Source organism: Centrocercus urophasianus, unplaced genomic scaffold (assembly GCF_019232065.1).
Source record: "Centrocercus urophasianus isolate 14NV4802_14NV808 unplaced genomic scaffold, USGS_Curo_1.0 seq_16, whole genome shotgun sequence".
NCBI classification, from domain to species: Eukaryota; Metazoa; Chordata; class Aves; order Galliformes; family Phasianidae; genus Centrocercus; species Centrocercus urophasianus.
In genome coordinates, this window is record NW_024884711.1 from 360,044 (window position 1) to 383,015 (window position 22,972).

Below are 22,972 nucleotides of genomic sequence, written 5' to 3' on the forward strand. Positions count from 1 at the left end.
ACTCTGTATTTTGGCAGCATGAAGTACAGTTCTGCTGTGCTGGAGATTGTTTCAAATTAACATTATTCTCCAAGTAGTGAAGAGAAGGCACCACCTCATCTTGCATCCAGTAATTGCTTTCTCCTTTCATTAAAGATGGCAATACCTACTATGTTAAGAGGTTTTTCTCTACCTTTTAGAATCCTAGGGAAAATAACATGAATGCTTTATCATCTAAAAATCAGTCATCTGACTTGTCTCTGAAAGATGGATGCTACCCATAGCTTCTATGAGAAATGGTCTGCCACTGCAGATCATCTTCTCAAGCTGGCTCAGAAATCCGAGGAAGGCACAAGGCTTGTCTTTGATCTCTCTGTCTGGTATTTCCCTTGCATGAGTCTTGGCTCTGAGGGAAACTCTGCTTCCCAGGAAACTTTCTGAGATATCTTAAAAGCCCTGACAAAGGCTTTGTGCTGATGTATGAAGTGCTGAAATGATTCTTTTTCTTGGAGAACTAGTCCGTGTTCAAGAGCTATTTTGAGCTGTTTTGACACTAGTTATGGGAACATATTTGAAAAGTACTATCTTTGTATACTATCATTCCTGACTGTTCATTATATTTTCATGTCTTGTTGTCATCAAATGCCTGATAGTATCTCTTTGGTACAAAAAAAGCCAGTGCATGTGAATCAGCTGTATTCAAATTCCACCTCCAGAAATGTTGTGGCATTAATCAAAATTAGTCTGTGAGACTGAGCTGAAGGAGTATTTATTTATTTATGAGAGCACCGTGACAAAATATAGACCTCTGCACTTGTGGTTTTCTCTCATCCATGCCTTCAGTGGATGCCTTTGTGGATGTTCACTGAAGCTGGCTATCCTTACGAGAACAAAGAAATGTCTATTAGAAGGATCATCCTCTCCCGCTCCCCTGTCAAATCATGGGTGTTTCCCACACCAGTTCAAGACTTCCTTGGTGTTGCATGAGACTTGGGAACCTTCATGGATGGAGAACTCAGGGCTGTGTTGCAGCCTTTACTTAATGCTTGGGTGGAGCATGCATTGAGCTTGAATATTCTCTTTGCTGTCTCCTATGCAGTGTTGTTTGAACAGCATCACCAGTGAGTGGTTACATTTCGTAGATCATTCATGGGTCTTTTATGATGAGTGAACTGGGGTTGCATAAGCATGTCTAATTCTAATTTCTTCATTTTCACACATTTTTAACTAGAAGGTTTTTTTCATTTTGTTTTGTTTTTGTTTGATTATCAGTTTTTAACTATGAAAGATTGATTTAGTAGTTACTACCTGTGAAAGGGTTTGGCGTTTTTAAGCAAAAATAATGAAAGTGGTTTGTGAAGAAGGAAGGAGAATTCACTTATTTACTTTCAAGCCAAACCAAACTAAACCAAAGCCAGATTAAGCAAACATGCTACCTTTAAAGAAGGCTGCCTCTCTGTGTTTGCTGGATATTAAATTGCAAAATTTAACAAAGAAGCAGCCATCACTGAAGAGAACCGCTTTGGAGTTTTCCACTGATAAACTGGTTTTGACTGAAACAAGAGATTGAAAATTGCTGTTGTGTTTACATTTGATGCCATTCATTCCCATTTTCTTCTTAAAGCAGTCAGTTAAGGAAAGCACTTTATAGGATCTATTTCTGTGCTGTGTATGCTATACGAAAGGAGAAAACAGCAGGTGTTCCCAGAAAAGACTGTGATTGCAGATGCCCTTCTCTCATTCCAGCAGTGTATTTTTGTGAAGCACAGCAGAAACTGTCCATATTCAATAGCAATATATGCAAGTAGTCCCATTTTTTTGTGAAAAAAAAAGTTAAGAAACTCAGCGTATCGTTGAAGTATTGCATTGTCCTGTGGAGCTGGGAGCCAAGTAAGCAGGATATCAGCTCAGTTCCTGCCACTCCAAGCACTGCTGGTTAGCACCTATGGTGGCTTAGCACCAGAAGGAGCTTGCTGTCTGGAGTGGGATGGAGGAGCTGGCAAAATAAGGGTTATTTTTGAGTGGGAGCAGATATGCTTTATCCTTAGTGGGAGCTGATGTCATGTGACTGCTCAGATTCTGTTTGAAGCTTTCAATCCCTCACCAAAAAAATAAAAGCATGAAATTAAGAGCACATTCCGTATTTGTTTGATGGATGAATGGATGAAAGACGATCGGTCAGGCCACCATGCAGTGTATTTCATAACTTGAGTACAAGAGAAAGCAATACAGCTTCCAATCATAAAAAGATCTTTTTCTAATTGCTTTGTAGGTGGTCTTTGAAGCTTTACACAATCTGGAGCCTCGTGGCTATGTTGTCGGGTGGATCATTGCCATCAGTTTGCTGGTGGGAATTCTCATCTTCCTGTTGCTGGCTGTGCTCTTATGGAAGGTAAGGCAACAGATGCAACATTAAACACTGAGGATGGTCCCAGGAAAAAAAGCTTTAATTTTTCTGTGCATGTAATGTCCATTTGCTCAAGGAATTAAATAATTGTCCACTCCATTACAGAAGTTGTTCAGCCAACAAGAATGCTTTCATATCCAGGTTTTTGTGAGGAACAGGGAAAGACCTCTGATGTAGAGAAGTAGAAAAATGGATTCCGTGGGCTTAGCTATTAAAAAATAAAACCTTCACTACTGTTCCAGGATGAAGGAGGATCCCTCACAGAACCTACTCTCTCTCACTTAGAAACTTGGCACATTTTTCTGATGCCTGAGAATTGCTGATTTCGTAAAGGATCTTTTGAAAATTAGGTCAGTTTTTCTGGACCAGCTAAAAGATGGGGTGCACGCATCGCAAAAACCACTTGGTAGCTACTGTTTTCAAGAAGTAAAGGCCTGGGAAAGAGCAGTATTCAGGTTTAAAAATTATAGATCCCTCGGAATTCCAGATGAGTAAAATGTGCTATCTGAACAAAAGGCACCAGGACCTGTTAAAAGCCAGCCTTCACACCATCTTTGATAAGATATAATTCTTGTACCCAGACACTGTTATGTGGTAACACTGGGCTGCTGCTGACAGTCAGCAGCAAGCCATCTGGTGTGGGTAAGTAAGAAGGTTAGGAACTTCAAGTGTTTTCATTCCTCTGTTCCCTTTTACCAACCCATAAATTTCAAAGGCCACGGTCAAGGTCAGGACCAGTCTTTGAGAGAAGTAAATCCTGAATGCACACATGGGAACTGGTCCAACCTGAAGGACCAGCAGCCTGCCTCACGCTGCTGAGCAGCACATGTTCTGCAGGCTCTGCTCAGTGGCTGTGTGGGACTGAAGGCCACAGCCACGCTGGGCTGCACAAGGACATGTCTCTTTTGCAAGCCTGTAAAAGGGTTTTACAGACCTGGGCCAAAAACTGGCAGTGAGATTCCAGCAGTAGATTATACAAGTGCTTGTGTAGCTATGTTTTAGATTGTACTTCACAGCACTGTATAGATTTTATGTGGATTATAGATTTGAAGCATTTTTATGGTCAGCTTTGAAGATTTTTATGCTAATAATGGCCAGGTCAAAATAGGCTGCGCTTTTCATTTGGGAAACAGTGTTTGACCATATTGTTGAATACCTTAAAGCTTCTGTTCTTCTGATACATGGGAAATGCTTTTGCTTTCTGTGGCTGAAACTGAAGATAAGAAAAAAATTGAGTCAAGATGTCAGAATAGTAATGAGAATGGGAAAACGTGGAATTGAATGAGGTTCAGGGTTTACATCCTTGTGACATTTTTGTAAAAGGACTTACTGCTGATGATACCTCTTTGACTCATTGCTGGTTTCCTGAAGATAGGAGGTACTTAGCGAGCTGTTACAAAATGTGCAAGGTGAGAGGAGAAGCAGCTCACACCTTGAGGCTTCACAGGAATCTGACACAAGTTTGCTTGCTGGTCTGTACTAGAATGTATACACTGCTTTGTTTTCTGGCATAGTCTTGAAACTTGAGCCTTCTTGTGTGTTACTGGGATCACTCATGACCACATGAAGAAAGGGCCATTTTGCTACGTGAAAGCTGTGAGGGAAGTTCTGAATAGCAGCAACAAATAATTATAATTAATTACAGGCTTATATACAGCCCTTTCTGCGTGCAGAAAGCAATGGTGGAGCAAAGCAAGGTGAGGTTATGTACCCAGAGTCCTACAGCAGAGATGGAAGTCATAGCAAGGCTTCATCAACTACATACCAGTGTTTTTTCCACTGAATTTTATGATTGCTTAAGAAATCAATAACTGCAGTTTTGTCTTAATGGGAAGTGATTGAAAATTCGGGGTTTCTGGTACCAGGCCAGTATTTTCATTTAAATCTTTTTTTGGATCTTTGGATCCTAGAATGTATAGAAGTAATTTTACAGTCACTGATTTCTATATTTACTAAAGTTACTGACAGTTTTAAAGTTGTCTGAGATAAAACTGACATGGGAAAGTTGCCGTCCTACAAAGGAATCTTAATTGCTTGACTGTAAATCTTTGTTGGGCAAAACGGACCGAGCATATCCTTGAGTCGTGCTTAATTTTGCATGTGAAAAAGTCCATGTTTTTATATATATGTGTAAAATATTACAAGTGAAGTTTTTGTTCGTTTGCTTTTGTTTTAACTGTGGGGTGAAAGAATAGCTATGAGTTAGTTGGAGATTTGGACATTGCAGAATTGCTAGCAAGAGCTAGAAATGACACAAGCTTTAGGACTACAGTATAAATTTTCTATTTTTTTTGTTAAGAAGATAGCTAGAGTTAAGCTGTGGTCCTGGAATGTGACTTTTCACACCAAACAGAGCCAGAGCAACCCCTTAATCATGGAGCTGTGTGCTGGAGCAGTGCCTATGTCATGGCCTGGCATGGAAGGAACGTTCTTGTTGTGTGTTTGGTCAGACCTCAAGTGTCACAACAGGCAAGTTCTTGAACACAACAACATTTTGCAGACAGATTGAGGAGCTACTTTCTGTTGCAGAAAAATATTACAGTGCATGTAAGCATTTCACATTATATGTTGCTTGAATTAATGGCATTAGCAGGAATGAGCTCTCAGAGAAATTTCAGCCTTAAATCCTGATTTGAATCAGAATGAAGTTAACTGTGAGTACAGTAAGATGAGATGGTAATCATTTCATTATTTGCAGATCAGAAATTGCACAGTCTAGAGACCCATGTCAATGGAATTAATGTTAAATACTTGCTTATTTTACTTCACTGAAAGCTTATTTATCCATATGCATAGCATGAACTCGATTGGTGTTTGACTGGTATTGCTTCTTTGCTTGTCTATTTTAATACTTCATGTAGACTCCACATTTCCTCTGGTTTAAGTGCAAACAGATTCAGATGGACTGAGCAGCTTTCTCTGTCTTCCAGGAGATGCCATGCATAATGCAGACTGGCAAGAGTTACCTCATTTTTGCATATTTTGTTGAATAGCCCAGTTTTACTCCCAACCCTTTTTGCTATTCATATCCTGTTCATCAGCTCTGGATGCTTTTTGTACAGGCATCCATGGGAATGAGTTCCTGCTCCTGCTGCTTTGTCCTCAGCACATCTCATGCTCCCTGCTCATGTCTTGCCCTGGGTCTCCCATATATGAGAGGAGCTGGAGGGATTCTTATGCTGATGCCAACAATAATACATTTTGCTTTTTACCCATGGAGGTTGGCTTGCACCTCTTTGGTGGCTTCTGGATGCTTGTGGAGAGTAGAGGCTGCTTTGCTTCAGGACAACTACCCATGTGCTGAATGAACCCAGGGTTTCATAAGCACTGGCAGTTTCAGAAGGGAAAAATGATCATGGCTGGATTATTCTGGGGACTGCTATCTCACGCACTGCTCACTCAACAGTTAGGACTGCAGCCATACATGGGAACAAGAAACTCTTCAGAGCTGATAGATTTATGCACCTGTAAATCAGAGGAGAACTGGCAAATGAAAATCCAAAGCGTAATATATTATGACACAATAAATATTACACTATAACACAAATGCAAAAATAGGAGTGCTACCTTGGAAGTGGCTTGAATAATGGAGTGAGTCATTCAGTCCATATTGCTTTAGACAAAGTGCACAGAAAGGAAAGAAATGATCTGTGCTCAGAGGGTGTCGGGGGGGGGAAGTGTTACAGAGCACCAGAATGGATGTCTGGGCAGCAGTCATATGTGGAGCCAGTGGTGTAAGTGATTTGCAAAACAGAGATTTTGTATTCACTGCAGTAATGCTGTCTTTTTTTCTCTGTGTTTAGTACAGGAGATGGACTTCTATCTAAACTGATTCATATAGAAATTAAGTTTATTTCTGAACTGAGCCTGCACCTGTTGTATACAGCTTCAATTTGTAGAAGAGGAGGTACTAGAATTGTTCTACAGCTTTGGGGCTCCTGGGGTAGAGAGCTAATCTAGCTGTCCCTTGCATTATAAGACATTTTTCTGCTCTAAACCTTGGATTTTTTGGCAGGATTGCAAACAGGAGAAAGACCAGCAGAATAGTACCCATATGCATGTGTTGTTTTTTGTTTATCAAAGGGATTACTACTCTTCAGGATGTCTGCCTATGTGCTAGACCTACGTCTATTTGCTCTTTGCCTTTAAATTAGAATTTGAAGACTTCCTGTAACTTGTAGGAGAAATATTCTGAAGACAGTTTTTCACTCAGTGTGCTCACAGTTTGTCCAGGCTTCTAACAGGCTTGTTCCATTGAGGAACTTAAATCCTGATCTATGCTGATCTTATGAAATCCTCACTTAAGCAGAGGCTGTATGTGTGGATGGCACTGTCTCCTGGCACAGCTTTAAGGGGAGAAGCTTTGAAATACAAAGGTGGTTGTTTTTGTTTGTGAAGTTCCTTTGTTTTTGTTTTTATTTTTAAGAAAAAAAGGCCAGACAAACCTAAGAAGTTTTTTTAAAGGTCTATTTGGATTTGATTATCTGCTTTGATAAGCTATTTAGACTCTTTTTTTCTGGGACTGCACAAGTGACTTTGAAGGAACACTTGCATTCCGCTGCATGCAGTGTTTGTCATTACCTCACATGTTGTTGGAGCATTTTTCTCTTTCCCCTTTTTGGAAGGAGACACTTTCCCTTTCTTAGGGCCTCAGACATTTTGCCAAAACATACAGTTTGCTGTTTTCCTACAGAGGGGAAAAAAGAATGGCTAAACCTGCTCTTACTCTTTGCCATTCTATGTATCTCGTGTTACAAGCCTGAAGACCTTTTCTTTCCCTTTTATCTACAGCTCAGGTGGCAGAGGCTAATTGCTACTTCCTGTCCTGTCCTTGTGCCAACCCCTATCCTAGTTCCTGGAGATCAGGTTTTAGAACTGTGACTCTGTAATGAAATAAAACTTTTTTTTTCTTTTTTTTTTCTTTTTTTTTTCTTTTTTTTTCTTTTTTTTTTCTTCAGACCATACACACATATCATTATGGCACAAGACCTCCTTGGATTTTAGTATAGGGGCGAAGTCAAGCTTTCTGTGAGGGGAAATACATATTTCCCTATAAATATGTCTTTCCATGTAATCTATCCAGGAAGAACCCTTTTCACTACAAAAAGCCTCCTGGCTGGGTGGTGTAACCCAACCATTATCACGTCTGTCTAGCATCAAATGTAGGTTGTGGAGCTGGGGACAGGAGAAGCCTGGTGACGCTTAGTGGCACTCCGTATCTTTGATGCAAGTTGCTTCTGTTCGTAACTTGCATTCCTCTTCCTTTCTGTACATGGAATTCCAAGAATAAAGCAGTTTGTACTGTGGTGATACTTTACTTTTAAGAATCATAATCATTCAGATAAACAAAGCAGTTGGCTCAGGTTGCTATTGCACTTACTAGGGTTGAGTTACGGGAAGGGTGCATTTCAAAATGCCCAGAAGTTGTTTCTGTCAAGATGTGGATGTTTCTATGAGCTGCCTAAGAACTCGTTAAAGAAAGGATATCTATGTTTCTCTTTTTTATTTCCCTTTCTCATGCTTTCTTCCATGTTCTGGTACTGTTTCTTTCTCATTTTTCACATTATCTCACTTATGAAAGTGTAAATCCTTACTGCAGGAGCTATATACCACAGACCAAACTCAACTGTCAACTGAAAATGCAAAACTTTGTATGTATTTCATTCATGTTCTCTGAAATTTGTCTTTCTGTACTTCTCAAAATGCTGCTCCAATTCTGTGGAGTTTTTGTGGTAAACTTTTAATTTTGGTGGTTGTGCTCCACAACTTACCTGTTTACGTGTTTGCTTCATGGAAACTGTTACCTGCTTTAATAAGTAATCTTTTGTCAAGGGTACAACATGCATTTTTTATACATATTGTTGGCTCAGTCTATCCAGAATTTGGCTTTTTTTGGTATTATCCTGTTACTGCAGTACTAATTCAGTCGCGTGATGATTAGGTTCTGTCACTGAAGGCCAAACCCATATTACATCCTAAACATGGATGAATCTTCAGTGTTTGTAACACCTTGAAAATCTTGAGGGAACTGGGCAGTGGAAATGTTTGGTTATCTCTACAAATAACATCTTCCAGGGCAGATGTTCTCAAAGAACACTCAGAGCTGTGTTTCATATAGTTTCCTTTTTCAAGACCAAAGTGAGTATTACTAAATATTTGTAGACCCCCCCAAGAGCAAAAGGGGTTCTGTTTGGTGGCAGTGACTGAAAGGCTTCTTTTGTTTTGTTCTTGAAGTAGGTTATTCGGATGATTTGCTCTGCTTTTTGAAATTTGACTAGATGTTACATGATGATTGGTTATAGACATCCTTGCATTTTACTTATTCTTAGCCAAGTAAACGGTTAATGCTACTGTTGTAGCTGAAACACTGACTTCCCCAGTGGGTTTGCTGGCTACCATGTAGTGTTTGTTCACCTCCCACAAGAGTAGGGCTGGCAACATTTCAGTGGTAATGTGTCCAGTACTTGTGAAATGCCTTTGTTATCTTTGTGGATAAAATGAGCTATGTAAATGTACAACAGTAATAATACTGTGGCTGAGCATTCTCTGGTCTCAATGTCCTCCAAATGGGAGCGGTACTTGCCAGGTCACTTTGAGAACATCCCAGCCGTTGCAGCTAAGTAGCTCTCACCACAAGAATAAATTGAACTCACTAGCAAGAGAGAGGTTGGGTTGTGGTTTGAATTGTCTTTCCAAAAAGAAGAAATATAGCCATCATTTTCAGGAGCCCAGACCAGCAGAAGAATATGTGTGTAGACTGAAAAGTTGCAAATAAGTACCTAAAGTTCCAAGGTTCCCTGCTGCTGGAATACAGCATGTGTGTTTATTGGAAGCTGTTAGCATCCCTCAGATCCAAACACCAAGAGCAGAGAAAATGTGACCTGCATAGTCTGAATTCTCTCTTCAGGCTTGGTGTCAGAGTGGGAAATGCTGTGTTATGACTTACACCAGCCGTAGCCATTTCCTCCTAGTTCAGCTAAAGCCATGCAAATAATTCATTCAGATAATTACGGACATCGTACAGCTTTAATTCATATACTTTTGGCAAGTCAGGGCTATCGAAATATGATTGTAAAGCTACAGTTTATTGATTCCAGAAGTAGTCTTTAACATTTAGTCCTTGGATATCAAAGAAACCCAGAAGTATTTCAGTAGTTTTTCGTTTCTTCTTTGGAGAGGAAATAGAAATATGGATTGATGGATGTCTTAAATTAATTGCAATTTCAGGAATGATTTGTTTAATTACTGTCCTGTTCCCTGCTGAGATAAAGAAATCAGTATATAATAACTTGTCCAGACATATCTGCAGCAAACACTTTATTCTTTCCAGTTCCTGAGACTGATAATCACAGATGAACTTTGGATGATGGCTGTGTTCATTCTGTGACATTTTAAAAATAAACTACTCAGTAAAATTTTCCAATAGGAAAAAAAATCTTTAAACCATGTGGAAGTGTTTATGGATTTTAATGTTGGTTAGTTTGCTTTTTGATTAAACTTACAAGTATGCTTGCAACATCTGTCATGCAAGTTACTGTACACAGTTGCTATCCTGCAAGAAGTTCATGCTTTCATTAAAGTGAAGTTGCCAGAACTCAGTGCTGAAGGAGCTTTCAAAGTCCAGTCACAGGAATTCTCTTTGTTTCCACAGACCAGAGCTTCCTTAGCAAAATACGTAAGTCTCTCTGAAAGTAACACCTTCTATTTCTTTCCATGGAAACTACAACAGATACAAAGAGCACAATAACAATAAAATTTGTTTTATCATACATATCAGAGCCTGCATGGTGCACTTGTAAAAATCTGCACCAGTGGAGGTGACCCACCGTCACTGTCACCACTGCTGAATACACCATTCACCACCTCACTGTGCTCACATCCACTGTTTGGCCTCTGTAGACACTCAGCAAGCATCAATGAGTGACAGTGGAAGCCATTTTTTCAGCACGGAGGAGTTCAGTGGCACACATTTGCTTCAGATGCTCTTTAATGCTGCCAACTTTATTCTGCACCTCCTTAGCAAGCAGGTCCATTGAAAATAATGAACAACTCCTGGGAGAAAAGTTGTGTGAGTGGTGGTTAGAGGAACACATCCTTGATGGCTGGACAGTGTGTTTAGAATGGGGCAAGCACTGCAGGGTATGACTTGTCACATGGTGAATTCCAAATCATATGCATGAGTGACAGCAGCAAGACAGGCTGTATTGGAAAAATACTGAAATACTGTGTCAGACTGACTGTACTGGTATCTGTCTCTAAGTGCAGTTATCTCATTTGCACACCTGAATGGGTCTTTTTCGTTATACGGCTCTTCTGAATTTGCATTACCTACTCAGAGTACTCAGCCTTCCTTATGTTCTTTGAAAACTTGGCTTTTGAGACAGACATAAAGCATTTGGTTGAATAAGTAGTTTATTTAATGACTGCATGGGCTCAGTTTAGCGAAAAAAGAGCACATTATTTCATTATTACTTCAGCCTCACAAGGTTACTGTCTGAGAAAAAAACATGTTTAAAAACTACGCTTGTTTTACTACTAAACCATATAAAATAGATTTCCTTTTAAAATCTATGGAGTCTTACAGGTCTTCACTCCAAGCACTAGCAGTAATATCTTGAGTTAATTTGCCAGTCTGCATGAACTTAGGAGGTATGTTGTACTTTTTTGTTCATTTTTTTCTGCATAGCAACATGTATAGCAATAAATAGGGATTAGATACAGGTGTTAGATGTCAGATTCTTCCATGGTAGCTGAATAAAGCGTTTGTAAAGAGGGCTTACCACTGAGCAAACTGCTCAGCTTTTCTTTACCTTGTTTTCCCAGCTACAAAGCTCTGTTTGTCATTTTGCATATACGCACCAACTCACTCACATAGCAACTGCTCATGAAATGGTGATGTTTGAAGCATATGTATTTATCTTCTTGCATGTTTAATTGAGCAAATGAGGACCTACGTTACTGAAAAGCAAAGAGATTCACCTCCCAGAAAGTCAGTGGAAGACTGAATAATCAAGCCAGACCACCGGAGTCCTCATGTTACCTTAACCACAATACCATCCTTCCTCCCAAATATACAGTTTCTCCTTAAACTCCAGCCAGTACTTATGGCTACTTTCCAAAAAGGCCTTTTCCTCACAGGGAGGCCCAGGCACTGGCAGTTTGCCAGTCCCCAGTGGAAAAGCTGATCCACAATATCTGTTCATGACCCCTCTGTACTGTGGCAAGGGTACTTTAATTGGGAGGAAGGAAATGGTGCATCCTCTTGGAGCTGGCCACATGCCAGAATGATCCAGGGCCACGTGAACCCAAGTGCAAAGTGTTGGGTTTTTTTTTTTTCTTTTTTCCCCTGCCTTCTTGGCAGTAGGAAAATGAGATTCGTGTTAATAAGCAACAATTGATCTCTGCAAGAGGAAACGCTCAGTGCTTCCAGTCCCAGCAGCACCAGTCTGCTGTGCAGAGATTCAGGGTGCTGGTGGCACCTTGCTGGGGATGAAGCTCCTGGTTCTCCCTTTGGGTATGATTAGCTGTACATTTTTTGAACTGCTTAGTTCTTTCAGAAGGGCCACCAGGTAAATGGCTTTGGACCTCTGCCTAGGTTAAAGAGATGGGGCAGTAAATCATTTCTGATGTAAATCCAGACTGTGGCTGTTCAGATATGACTGGATTGTGCTTACTGTAGTGAAGTAACTGTATAATAAAGATGGCTTGTGAATAAGGCAGTAAACTCAAAGAATCCAGGTGTTGTTCAGTGGGAGATTTCTTCAGTGGCTCTTAAATTTTGTTTCATTTCTGAGTTGCAAGTATATCAGTACTTATTTTGCTCTCTTTTTACTTGTTAGTTTACACTCTGGTCAATATAATCCATTAGAAGACATTTATCAGAAGCTCTGTACTGACAGAAGTCAATACTTCCTCGTGTGCAGCTTAGTATATCAGGATATGGTAGAAATGTAGTTAAAAATTTATACCTTGTTGATTGACATTAGTGGCAAAAGTCTCTGGTAATGTTATAGATTCTGTGTGAACATTGTTCACAAACCTGTATTCCTTCTTCAATTACAGTCTGCAAATACCAGTGTACTAAAGTCGGGTTAAAATATTATTTTGCAGGAGGATCTAGCTGCTCTTATCTTGTTTCTTAACCCATGACAATAATGAGAAAAAGACTAGTTTAAAGAAATATGTAATTTTACCATTCTTCTGTAGCCCACACTTAATTTATTTCACTCTTTATTAGTTTGGGACAGTGGCTGGCCTGTGGAGGCACAGATGGGAGGGCAGAAAATAGCAGCAGAAAAAAAAGGCAGTAATTTGTGATGATGTTAACACTTCAGAATTACTTTGGCTTGGATGTTCAGTTTGTGTGAGTGCTTGACGAATGCATCTTTGTGCAAGTGTTACGGGTGATTTTAAATGATTTAGAACTGACATGGCAGCAGAATGCGAGTGAAAGGGACTTTGAATACTCAAGATTTGAATACTCAAGACTTGACAGTGCTGTCGCGTGACAAGATATAACTTCACACTAACAGGTGTAATTCCCCAGACAACAAGAAACACAGATTTTCTGTTGCTTTGTTATTCTGTTTTGCCAGAAACATGCTTTCTGCTCAGATTATACTGTAGATGGCAGTAAGGTTTTGCTAGAAAAAGGTGCACGTGCTGGAACAGCTCAGTTAAGAATAAGTGTAAGATCTATGGGTGGTTTTAGGTTTTGAATCTAAGTTCCGTATTTACAGAGCTCTGATACTTATTTGAAGCATCTCCAGAAGGGACTGGCCATTGTTTGTCTATTCTGATAAAGACCGTATCAACTTTTTATTTCCATTTTATTTGTTTCTGCCTGAATTTGCGTGAATTTGTTTAAAAGCAAGGACACGCTCCTTTGCCATTTATCATGACATGTAAACTGTGGCAGTTTGTAGGTTTGCAGGCAGTTCAGTCCATCTCTCTCTTCCTGGGATGTCACTTCCATTGGGAGTGACAATGATAGCCCCAGGATTTTGGAAATATCCCTGTATTTCAGAAGACTTTGATCTCCCTCAGAGAAAATGTACTGGGACTTGGTGCCCCAGCTGTTCCCCTCTGGTGAGCCCTGTTAGGGTTAAGAATACAGGATGAGGCAAGCTGAGTAGTGTCCCCCTGTTGATGACTTTTTTTCGGCCACGCTGACCCAGAAGGCCCAAAACTGAGGTCCTCTTCAGCTTTCTCAGATAATTTTCACCCATTTCTGACTAGGGTTTGCTTTTTTCCTGCATTGCCTTCGGTAGCTGATTGCTCTTCTTCCATTATATCCCTTTGTCTTCCCATGTACTCTCTCCTTGCCTCCCGCAATAAGGTTCTCCTATTGCTCTTCATCTGACGAGTTCCTTCCCCAGGCACAAGTTTGTTGACCAGAGTACTGCCATCAGTCCTTTCCTTGCCTGTGGTGGTATGCACTTGCACATTGCATGGTGGGCTCACAGGTCTGGACTTGACTGGTCCTTTGCCATATTCATCCATGCATATGTACACACATGAATGCGCCTCTATGGAAAGCAAAAAGTGGGAGAATTGAACAACAGGAGAGAATCATGGACCATGAATCAGGCTGGAGGCCACTGCACTGGTCCATTGAAAATGCCACTTCTACAAATGCCTTTACCGCAGTGCTCCTGCTATAGCTGGCGATCTCTCCTCTTTACCCTGTTTGAAATTCAGCACTGAGTCCCAGTTATCCTCCCTGGAATTTCTGAGTTCTCTTAAGGGCCTTACATTAGTAGAAAAAATACTGGAGGCAAAAAGTCTCTGATGTCACCCTTGCCCCAGTGAACTGAAACAGCATAAACTCTGTATCCATGTTGCACCATTTCTCTGGCTTTTATCCATGTGTCATCCTCATTATTACCCCTTCTCCAGCATGTTAAACTCACTTGTTCTTTCCAGCTTGCCACAGGCACTTATCTGCCATTGCCATATGGGTTAATATTGCTGTCATTTTTAATGAAATCTGTTTGTTGTAAGGAGATGGATATGTGCACTGTGTGGTCTCTTGTGAAGCCATGATAAGTTGTGATTGCTTTGCAGCCATCAAAAAAAATCTTTCTGAGGATCAGAAGGACTCTGTCTCATTAAGTGGAAGCATGCTATGTTGACCCTAAGAAGCAGTGTCCCATAACAAAGCATGCCTTTTCCTTTTAGGGAGGGCAAATGTAACCAATCCCAAATGCTGCTTTTAAAATGTCCAATAAAAAAATCTTAAGGTCCAGTTTCTAATTTATGTTGCATTTAAATTAAGCTCTCTACTTAATTCTGAATTATCCACAACACTGACAGCAAGTGAACATACATAGCTTCACAGTGAAATCACCTGTAGATGCTGGATCTCATGCTTCACTAATATTTATTCATATCTTCAGCTCACTTTTTTTGCCCTACTGAAAAGCTATACAAAAGCATTCTGTATCCAGTAATGAAATAGTAAAATACCAAAACTATCGTAACCAACTTTTGAAGATAATTCCTGAAGCAGATGTTCACAAACAGACAATTTTTATTAAAATAACAGTGGGAGTTTGCTTTTGTTTGTTTGGCCCTAGAGGAAATTAAAAAGCCTTTCTATAATTTTGATTATAACTTCAAGTGAGGATTTTATTGAACCAAGGATGTTGTAGCATGAAGGATGGAAACCTTAGAGGTTTAAAACCTGCTTTCAAAAGCTACAAATTGAACTTCTCTTGTTAATCTTAGGAAACCAAGTCCCCTGGCAGTTCTATTTTCAGTGTGCAGAACTTGTCGGTCTGTTACAAAACCTGATAAAACAAAAATGGCACCCACTTCTTCGACACATCTGCTCCCTGAGCATATGGAAGGTGTATCTGCAGGTTCCCAAGACTAAAATAAGTACCTACGATGAATCCCACTGGTAGAAACATGGCGACGACAGAGGAGGAAGGAGGTTCTAACTTATTAATTTTGTTACCAGTAAAATAATTCACTAAAGCTTCCATGTTGGAGCGTGAAAATCTAAGGACAAAGTTTGCTGTCAGCTTTAAGTCTCCATTGATCCAAAGTACACGGGCATCGGTAAGGTTTCACTAAGATTTTATGATCATAGAACTGTTTAGGTTGGAGGATGCCTTAAAGATCATCTAGTTCCAGCCCTCCTGTAATGCGTAGGGTTGCCAACCACAAGATCAGCCTTCCCAGGGTCTCATTCAACCCAGCCTTGAATGCCTCTGGGGCAGCATGTTCCAGCACTTCACCACCCTCTGCGGAAAGAATATATTCATAACATCCAACTTAAATGTCCCCTCTTAATTGAAAGACATCCCCCTCTTGTCCAATCAAGATATTGCCATCTTGAGGTTTTATACATCCTTTGCACTGGTAGAGCTGTAGATAGAAGTGAAAAAAAATCAGTGTGATGTTATTTTTTTGCTACAGGAGATGGAAGTTTACCTGTTTTTTTTTTGTTGTTTTGTTTGTTTGTTTTGAGCAAGTTTAAAGAACAGAAAACTAGTTAAACTCTTCTTTAATTCCTTTTCTTCCCCCGCGTTCCTGAGAACACTATTCTTAAAGACACTGGGAGGCGAGGGAGTCATGGCTCTTCAAAATTTGACAGCATCCTTTTTGTGAGGACCTGAAACAGAAAGACCATTATCAGCATGTTTGCATGTACTGAGTAGCAGATATGGAGGTTGGAGCTTGATGATCCTTAAGGTCCCTTCCAACGCAAGCCATTCTGTGATTCTACAATTTAGGAAGCTGTGCTGGATGAGCACACTCATCAGTTTGAACAAGTTGTCTTCCAGAGCCCCGTGGGTTAAAATATACTTGAAGAAAATTAAAGTTGCTGAAGAACTGAAACTAGAAAGTCTGACTTAATAGAACCATACCAGTGATAAAACAGCACAAAATATTCCTACATATGGCCAGTTTGGGAATAAAGGATGGCAATAACTGACTGATAGAGGCAGTCTAACGCATTGTGTTTTACTCAGCAGGAGTTAAGAAAACAGGTTTGGAGTGGTAGGAGTTATATAAATGTTTAATTATGATGAACAAAATATTGATTCAGTTGTCTACATGGTGCACTGCTAAGTTTGAGGAGTTATTTGTGAGTACTTACCAAGGTCTATTATTAAAATCATTTTTGTTAATCTGAAAGGGAAAAAAAAAACACCAAAAAACAGAAATATAAGAGGTTTATATACAAACTGAAATGAAAACTGCTAGTGTTTTATTTATTTATTTATTTATTTATTTTAATCACAAGAGTCTAGGAATTAAGAAGAATAGTTATTGTTACTGCTCTGCATCTTGTGGGATCAGACTTCTGGTTTGCCTTCTGACTTCACACAGCTGTTTGCAAAAAGACAAGGGAAATCATTTAGCAAAAAGGAGAATCTGAAGCTATCTGTTCGTTCCAAAGCATCTGAACACAGATTATCATTAAATAGAAAACTTGAGCTCTAAATTTAGATTCCTGGTAGGAAGAGGAGAGTAATTTCTATGGCTGACACTTCTGGAAACACAGGAGCTAAAATAACATCTTCACAACCATGATGAAGCCCCAGTGACAGCATGTATTGGCTTTTCTCAGAGAACTTAAAAAAAGGCAGGTATGTGAAGGTGGTCTCACTGAATTCCTCTCATCTCTTTTGCTTCATGCATTTGTGGACACTGGGAGCACAGTTCATAAAACTCCAGTATCCTGGACCTGGCACCCAAGAGCTAGCTTGTACTTTAGGATTACATCCAAAGTTTACATTAGTCTTTATTTGATACCAATAACTCTGTATCTGCCATTCCTGGTCTGTGTTTATTAGAAATATTTGGGGTTTGGTTTTTTTTAGTAGTTTAGTAGTTTTGTTTCGTATAGGAAGACTTACAGTAGTTGAACTATGGTGTGCAAAGGACTCGTGAAGATTTGGGACACAATTTGATCTCGTATTGATGTAAACAAGGAGCTATGACTCCAGGCTCAGAAATTAGACATTCACATTGGTGCTGTTTTCTTTCTTTTTCACAATATTTTCTGACAACGTAAGTTTCAATCTAATGATGCTGTTACTTACCACCATAATCTCTTTTTAATTTGCAGATGGGTTTCTTCCGCCGGAGGTACAAAGAAATTATTGAGGCTGAAAAGAACAGAAAGGAGACCGAAGATAGTTGGGACTGGGTCCAGAAAAATCAGTGAACTGCCCTTGAGAAGGGAAAGCCCAGTCATATGACACGTGCTTGCTTGCCCATAGGTCCTGCTCTCGTATCTTCCATATGTGGAAGAAGGAATCTTCTCCAGATTTTTCGGAGGCCCTGTTGATGCTGTGTCTTTATCACTCTAACAAGCTAGGGAACATATCCTGAGGCAACCACTGTGGCCATGTCAGGTGACTGGAGCTATTTACACTTCATTTTAGAGCTGAACTTTGAACTTTGGTAACCAAGCTGCAGTGCAGAGCAATATTTATGAATCCAACTATGTGGTATACCCTCAGGGGAAGACTGTTACCTAAAAATATTTTTTATAAATATAAGCTTTTTATATTGATCATGTCTTTATATTTGTATCGATGTTTTATAGTTTCTATTGAATAGCTATATAGTTCACTCAAGCACTGATATCTGGCTAAATCATTGGGAATGCGTACATGTATATATAAATCCTATTGTACTTTTAAACTTCAGTGGAAGAGAGAAGATTTGCAGATCAAAATAGCTGAAAACCTCATATGCTTAATTCACAATGCTTGGTAATATTGTATATAGATCATTTAATGGCAGTAAGCCAAAATCTTTTAATTGTCTCTTTTTTTGAGTTGAATTTGGTGTCTGATTTATAAACTGAAGAGCCTAAAGTGTTATACATATGTGATGTTTTGTATATGAGTCTATCCTTCACTGACCTGAATGGGAAAGAATGAAAATGCTTCCTCGGTGACATGTAGCAAGACTTGTAGCTCACCTTCTATTGCTGAAGAAAGCATGACATGTTTCTATTGGGAATTTTTCTCTTGCAGTCTCTAGTATTTTAAGAATGGTCCAGGATTTGACCAGTTGAGATACCAAAAGGGTAAAATTTGGCCAACTACCATGGCATTGACAAATTCCTTGGAATTTAAATTATTTTTTTTTAAATGGAGCTATGTTAATATTTAATGTTAAGAAGAATGGCTCTTAAGCTACTGGTAAGAGTTGTGAGCTGTTGCTGTAAAAGCAAGTGATCAGTTGATGTAAGCTGTATCTATTATACCTGCCTTGTGAGTTTTCTACTTGAGTCACAATGTTTATAGCATAGCTTTAGGAGAGATAAGTAGATGTAAGCATTAAAATGTTCTTTGGATCCTGAGATTGCCTTTTTGCATGTTCCTAGAATAGAATGTGCAAGGGGAAATGGCTTTAAACTAGAAGACGGAAAAATGAGGTTAAATGTTAGGAAAAAATTCTTTACTCAGTGTGTGGTGAATTGATGAAACAAGCTGCCCATAGAAGTTGTAGATGCCCCATCCCTGGAGGCATTCAAGACCACACTGAATGAGGCCCTGGGCAGCCTGACCTAGTAGTTGGCAGCCCTGCACGTTGAAGGGCAGTAGAGCTCATTGATCTCAAAGGCCTCTTCCAACCTAAGCCATTTTGTGATTCTGTGAGTGCCATTCTTCATCAGGCGTTTTAAGGAAGTTTAGTCAAGATGCAGATGTTACTGAATCTCAGGTTGCCTCTTTATTCATTAGCAGTTCCTTATAAAATCAGTTGTTGAATTGGAAAACACGGAATTGTAATTAATTCAGCCATGTGTCTTCAAAAAAAAAAAGTCTTGGGTTTCTGAATAGTCTCTATTGTCTATTGAGTCTCTATGGGGCTTGGTTTTAGATTCTACTTGTGCTTTGCACCTTGTGTAAATAAAAATTGTAGTGTTGGTATAAAATTAATATAAGGGAAAGAATGATGAAGCTGTATAGTAGTAGATGAGAGAATAAAAGGAATGAATGGTAGCAGGATCTGTCTCCTTGCATTAGGGTAATGTAAGAGAACTGCTGGAAGTTTGGAAACCTGAATGCAGAAGTCTGTTTGAGAACATGCCTTATCCTTGCTCTTCCTTGTAAATTCATTATAGTTTCATATTTAAAATATTAACCTGTTTCCTGTTTGTTCCTCCCACTCTCCTAGTGGCATTAAGTGCCTGCTATTACTACAGTATTGATCAGTGTTTGTTAATTTAACTATCTGCACCAATTAGGCAGGAAATGGTTTTTAAGTGAATGAAGAGTATTGATTCAGTGTTTGGGAAAAAAAACCAACAACTGTTAGTCTATTTGATTATCTTCCCTAAAAAAATCATTGTTGATTTGAAAGATTTGGTCTTGCAAGTTATCATTTAAGATAGCATCTGAAAACAATCCAGCCATGACCACATGTAGTAGATTGCATCAGAGTGCAGAAACAGAAGGCTGAAGCCCTTTGACAGCCCTATTGCATTAGTGACTGTTGAATTCCTTCCAGTACAACTCTTCTGACATCACTTAGATTTACTGGGTGTATTTAAGCCTAATACATCTATTTTTCTACTGTTAAAATACCTAGCAATGCCAGATAAAAGTTAGACGTGAAATTCATTAATTAGTATGAATTAAGTAAGCAATTGCTTAAATATATACAGAAGAGCAAATAATGAGTCCATTTATTTAGCTGTAAGAATTTTTTCTATCTGTCCTCTCTAAAACTGAGTTTAAAAAAAAAACAACCATGACAGATGTAAAAGTAGATTTGTTGAAAACAGAGTTAAAGGGACAAGAAAAACTAATAATGAATTTAAACTGATGAAGAGGTTTTACCCAAAGAATGAGGAAATTCCCTTGGAAAAGTTGAAAATCCTCCATTGCGTTTTCACTTTTTAAACAACAACTGAACAATAGAAATGCCAAACAACAAACATGCTGAAAATATTTCATTTTTATATTTTAAGAGTCAAGAGTAGCTTTTTCTTTGAAAGATCTTTTGACCATATATGAAGTATATGAAGAAGACAGTTAAAAACGGTGCAGTATCTGTTATTGATCCAACACAAGTCCCCACTAGATGAAAATCAAGACACTGGCCTGACTAGTGAAATATTCTTGAAATAATCCACAAATTCTTATCATCACTGTTAGCTTCCCAGTAGTTCTGTTGACACAGTTGCTTTTGTTTTTGTATGTATAATCTTTATAATAATTCTTTCATTTTTCAAATTCCAGCGTAGCTCTTTGCTTTGTTCCAGTTAAGATAGATTTGACAATGAAACATATCAATACTAATATTAAAATCCTGTAGATAGACCTTTCCACTCCTGAAAGAAACAGAGAAAAACACAAACAAACCAAAGAACCCACTAATAGTTGGTTGCAATTCCAGAAATCTTACGAAAATGGAGTGTAATTCAAGAATGTATAGAAAATTGTTGTGCTATGGTTCAGCTGGTTTTGTTTTGTTTTTTTTTTAATCTTTGGAAATAGCTTGTAGGGCTCTGGAAGTTGCCATGTGTCAGCCACTGGTTGAGTCCCTTTGTGCTGTAATGCTCACCTGGCAGAGCTGGTGGAAGTCATTGTTTAGGTTCTCTCCAGTTAATTCAGTTAGGGACTGAGACATCAGTTGTCTTGGACAACTTCATTTGAAGGTTTGCTGAGTAGTCATTAGTTTTGGTTTTGTTCTCGTCCTACTAAGAGTTCACTTTGTGCTGGCTCTAAGCTGCACAGGTGGAAGCTCATTTCAAACATGTAAGCTAGCACCTGAGAGATCTTTTGCTTAAGCTCTAAAGCCCTGGGTAGAATGTTTTCTTACCAACAGTAACCTTGACGTTCTCCTAGGGCAGGAAGAAAGTAATGTCAGAAAAATACGATTAGGAAGAACAGAAAAAAAATGTTAAGGAAGAATTCACTTAACACAAAGCTGTTGCAAGTCCATTCACTTTCCATCTTGCAAGATGGAATTCAAAAAGGAAATTACAATTCTTGCAGAGTCTTGGTCATCCACAGCACCAGGATGAATTTTATTTCCCAAGAGCTGAGATTTTACACAGCATGCTTTGTGAGCATTTCGTTTGGAAACTGAGGGTCTTCTGTTGGAAGTTTTTACTCCTGGAGGTGAATCCCCGTCAGTTCCTCCCAAGCAACAAAAGGGCTCATGTGTTCTGAGGCAGCCGTTGATATGCCATGGTACCTGGCCATTATTGCTAATACAAGGAGTAGGTATGTTTTTCTGAATAAACCTTGGTTTTAATTTACTCAAATGCAATTAGGAAATCACTTGCATTATCTGAGAGAGAAATTGGGACTGTTGTGAACTCAGTGCCCATTATCCGGTCCTTTCAGAGTGAAAAACTTTTTTGCAAAGCCTAAAATACCAGATAAGAACAACCCTTTCTAACTTGTTGCATGAATAGGAAGGAAGCTCCCTTCATGTCAGTGAAGTGCAAGTAATTTAGCTTGCTGAAAGCAACAGTTGCACGAAGATTGTGTTTGGCAATATTTAGTACTGACTTTCTTGAATGTCTTCTCTTTATAGGCACATTTTGGAGTCTTGCACAAGTTTCAAGCCTAATATCCATGTGATGTGGGAATGTGTAACATTGCTTTCTCTAAAGGATTAACAGAGTCATAGAACTAATTTCTATGTTTGTCCAAATCCATGCAGATGCTACAGTTTCTTGAATATAAATAAAAGCAGGATTTGGTTCACATGCTGTACATTGATTAAACTGGGGTGAAGACTGTAACGACTTCTGGAGTGTGGTCTGCACATGCAGTAGGGTACCCACATCATCGTCACTCCTTTTTCTTAGAATGTCACTCCTTATATATTGTAAAATTCTGTATTTCTTTTTTTGTGAACTTGTGGTTGGAAGAATGTGTTCACTCTTATTGATGTCACCTGTATTTAGAAGCTCGGGATCACCTGTATTCGAATTCACTTGCACTGTTTTGGAAATGTCAGGTTTACGGAAATACAACTTTTTGGAATAAAAAGTGGCTGCAAAATTATCCTGATAATGCCATCTTGTCACTTACTGTCCTTGTCCAGCTCAAGTATTTTTTCTGTCAGTAGGGTGTGACATTTTCACGTGCACGTTTGCATTAAATGGTATGCACATGTGCTCATCTGCTTGTGGTTAATGGACATCTTCTGTCATTCAAAAACTTGCATCAGAGCAAGGTGTGTGGAAACGAAGAATCCATCTGTGTGACTTGGAATTCTCTTTCTACCTGTATGAATTAGGATGAACACGAAGTTACTTCTTTAGACTGTTTCTTTCTGCAAGGATTTGTGTTTCACAAGCAGCTAAGTCATACATTTGAAAGATTTTCTTCCACACCATTCATCCCCATGCTTACCCTATCAAAGGGGTGAGGAGCTGGTGAGAAGCTATACAAACAAGCTGATCTTTTTTCTATGGCTGTAAGGTCTCCCTGACAGTAGGTATTTCTGACACCTGTTGAGAGCTTCTATCAGTGTTTTCTCATCATTCTCATTCATCATTCATCATCGTTGTTTTTTTTTTGTGTGGAGTCTCTCTACATAAGTTCCTAGATGTTCTCCAGCCATAGAGAAACCACTTGTTTCCTCAGC

The 22,972-nt window shown here is 39.1% G+C and overlaps 1 protein-coding gene across 1 annotated transcript in view; it reads left to right on the forward strand.

The window, feature by feature from the left end:
• The window catches only part of ITGA9 (integrin subunit alpha 9), a 214,361-nt gene extending 191,975 nt beyond the window's left edge, over positions 1-22,386 (forward strand). Inside the window, exons 27-28 of the mRNA XM_042817225.1 lie at positions 2,252-2,371; positions 17,472-22,386. Coding sequence (XP_042673159.1) covers positions 2,252-2,371; positions 17,472-17,570 — 219 coding nt within the window. The 3' untranslated portion in view covers positions 17,571-22,386. The remainder of the gene's footprint in view (positions 1-2,251; positions 2,372-17,471) is intronic.
• The last annotated feature ends 586 nt before the right edge of the window (positions 22,387-22,972 follow it).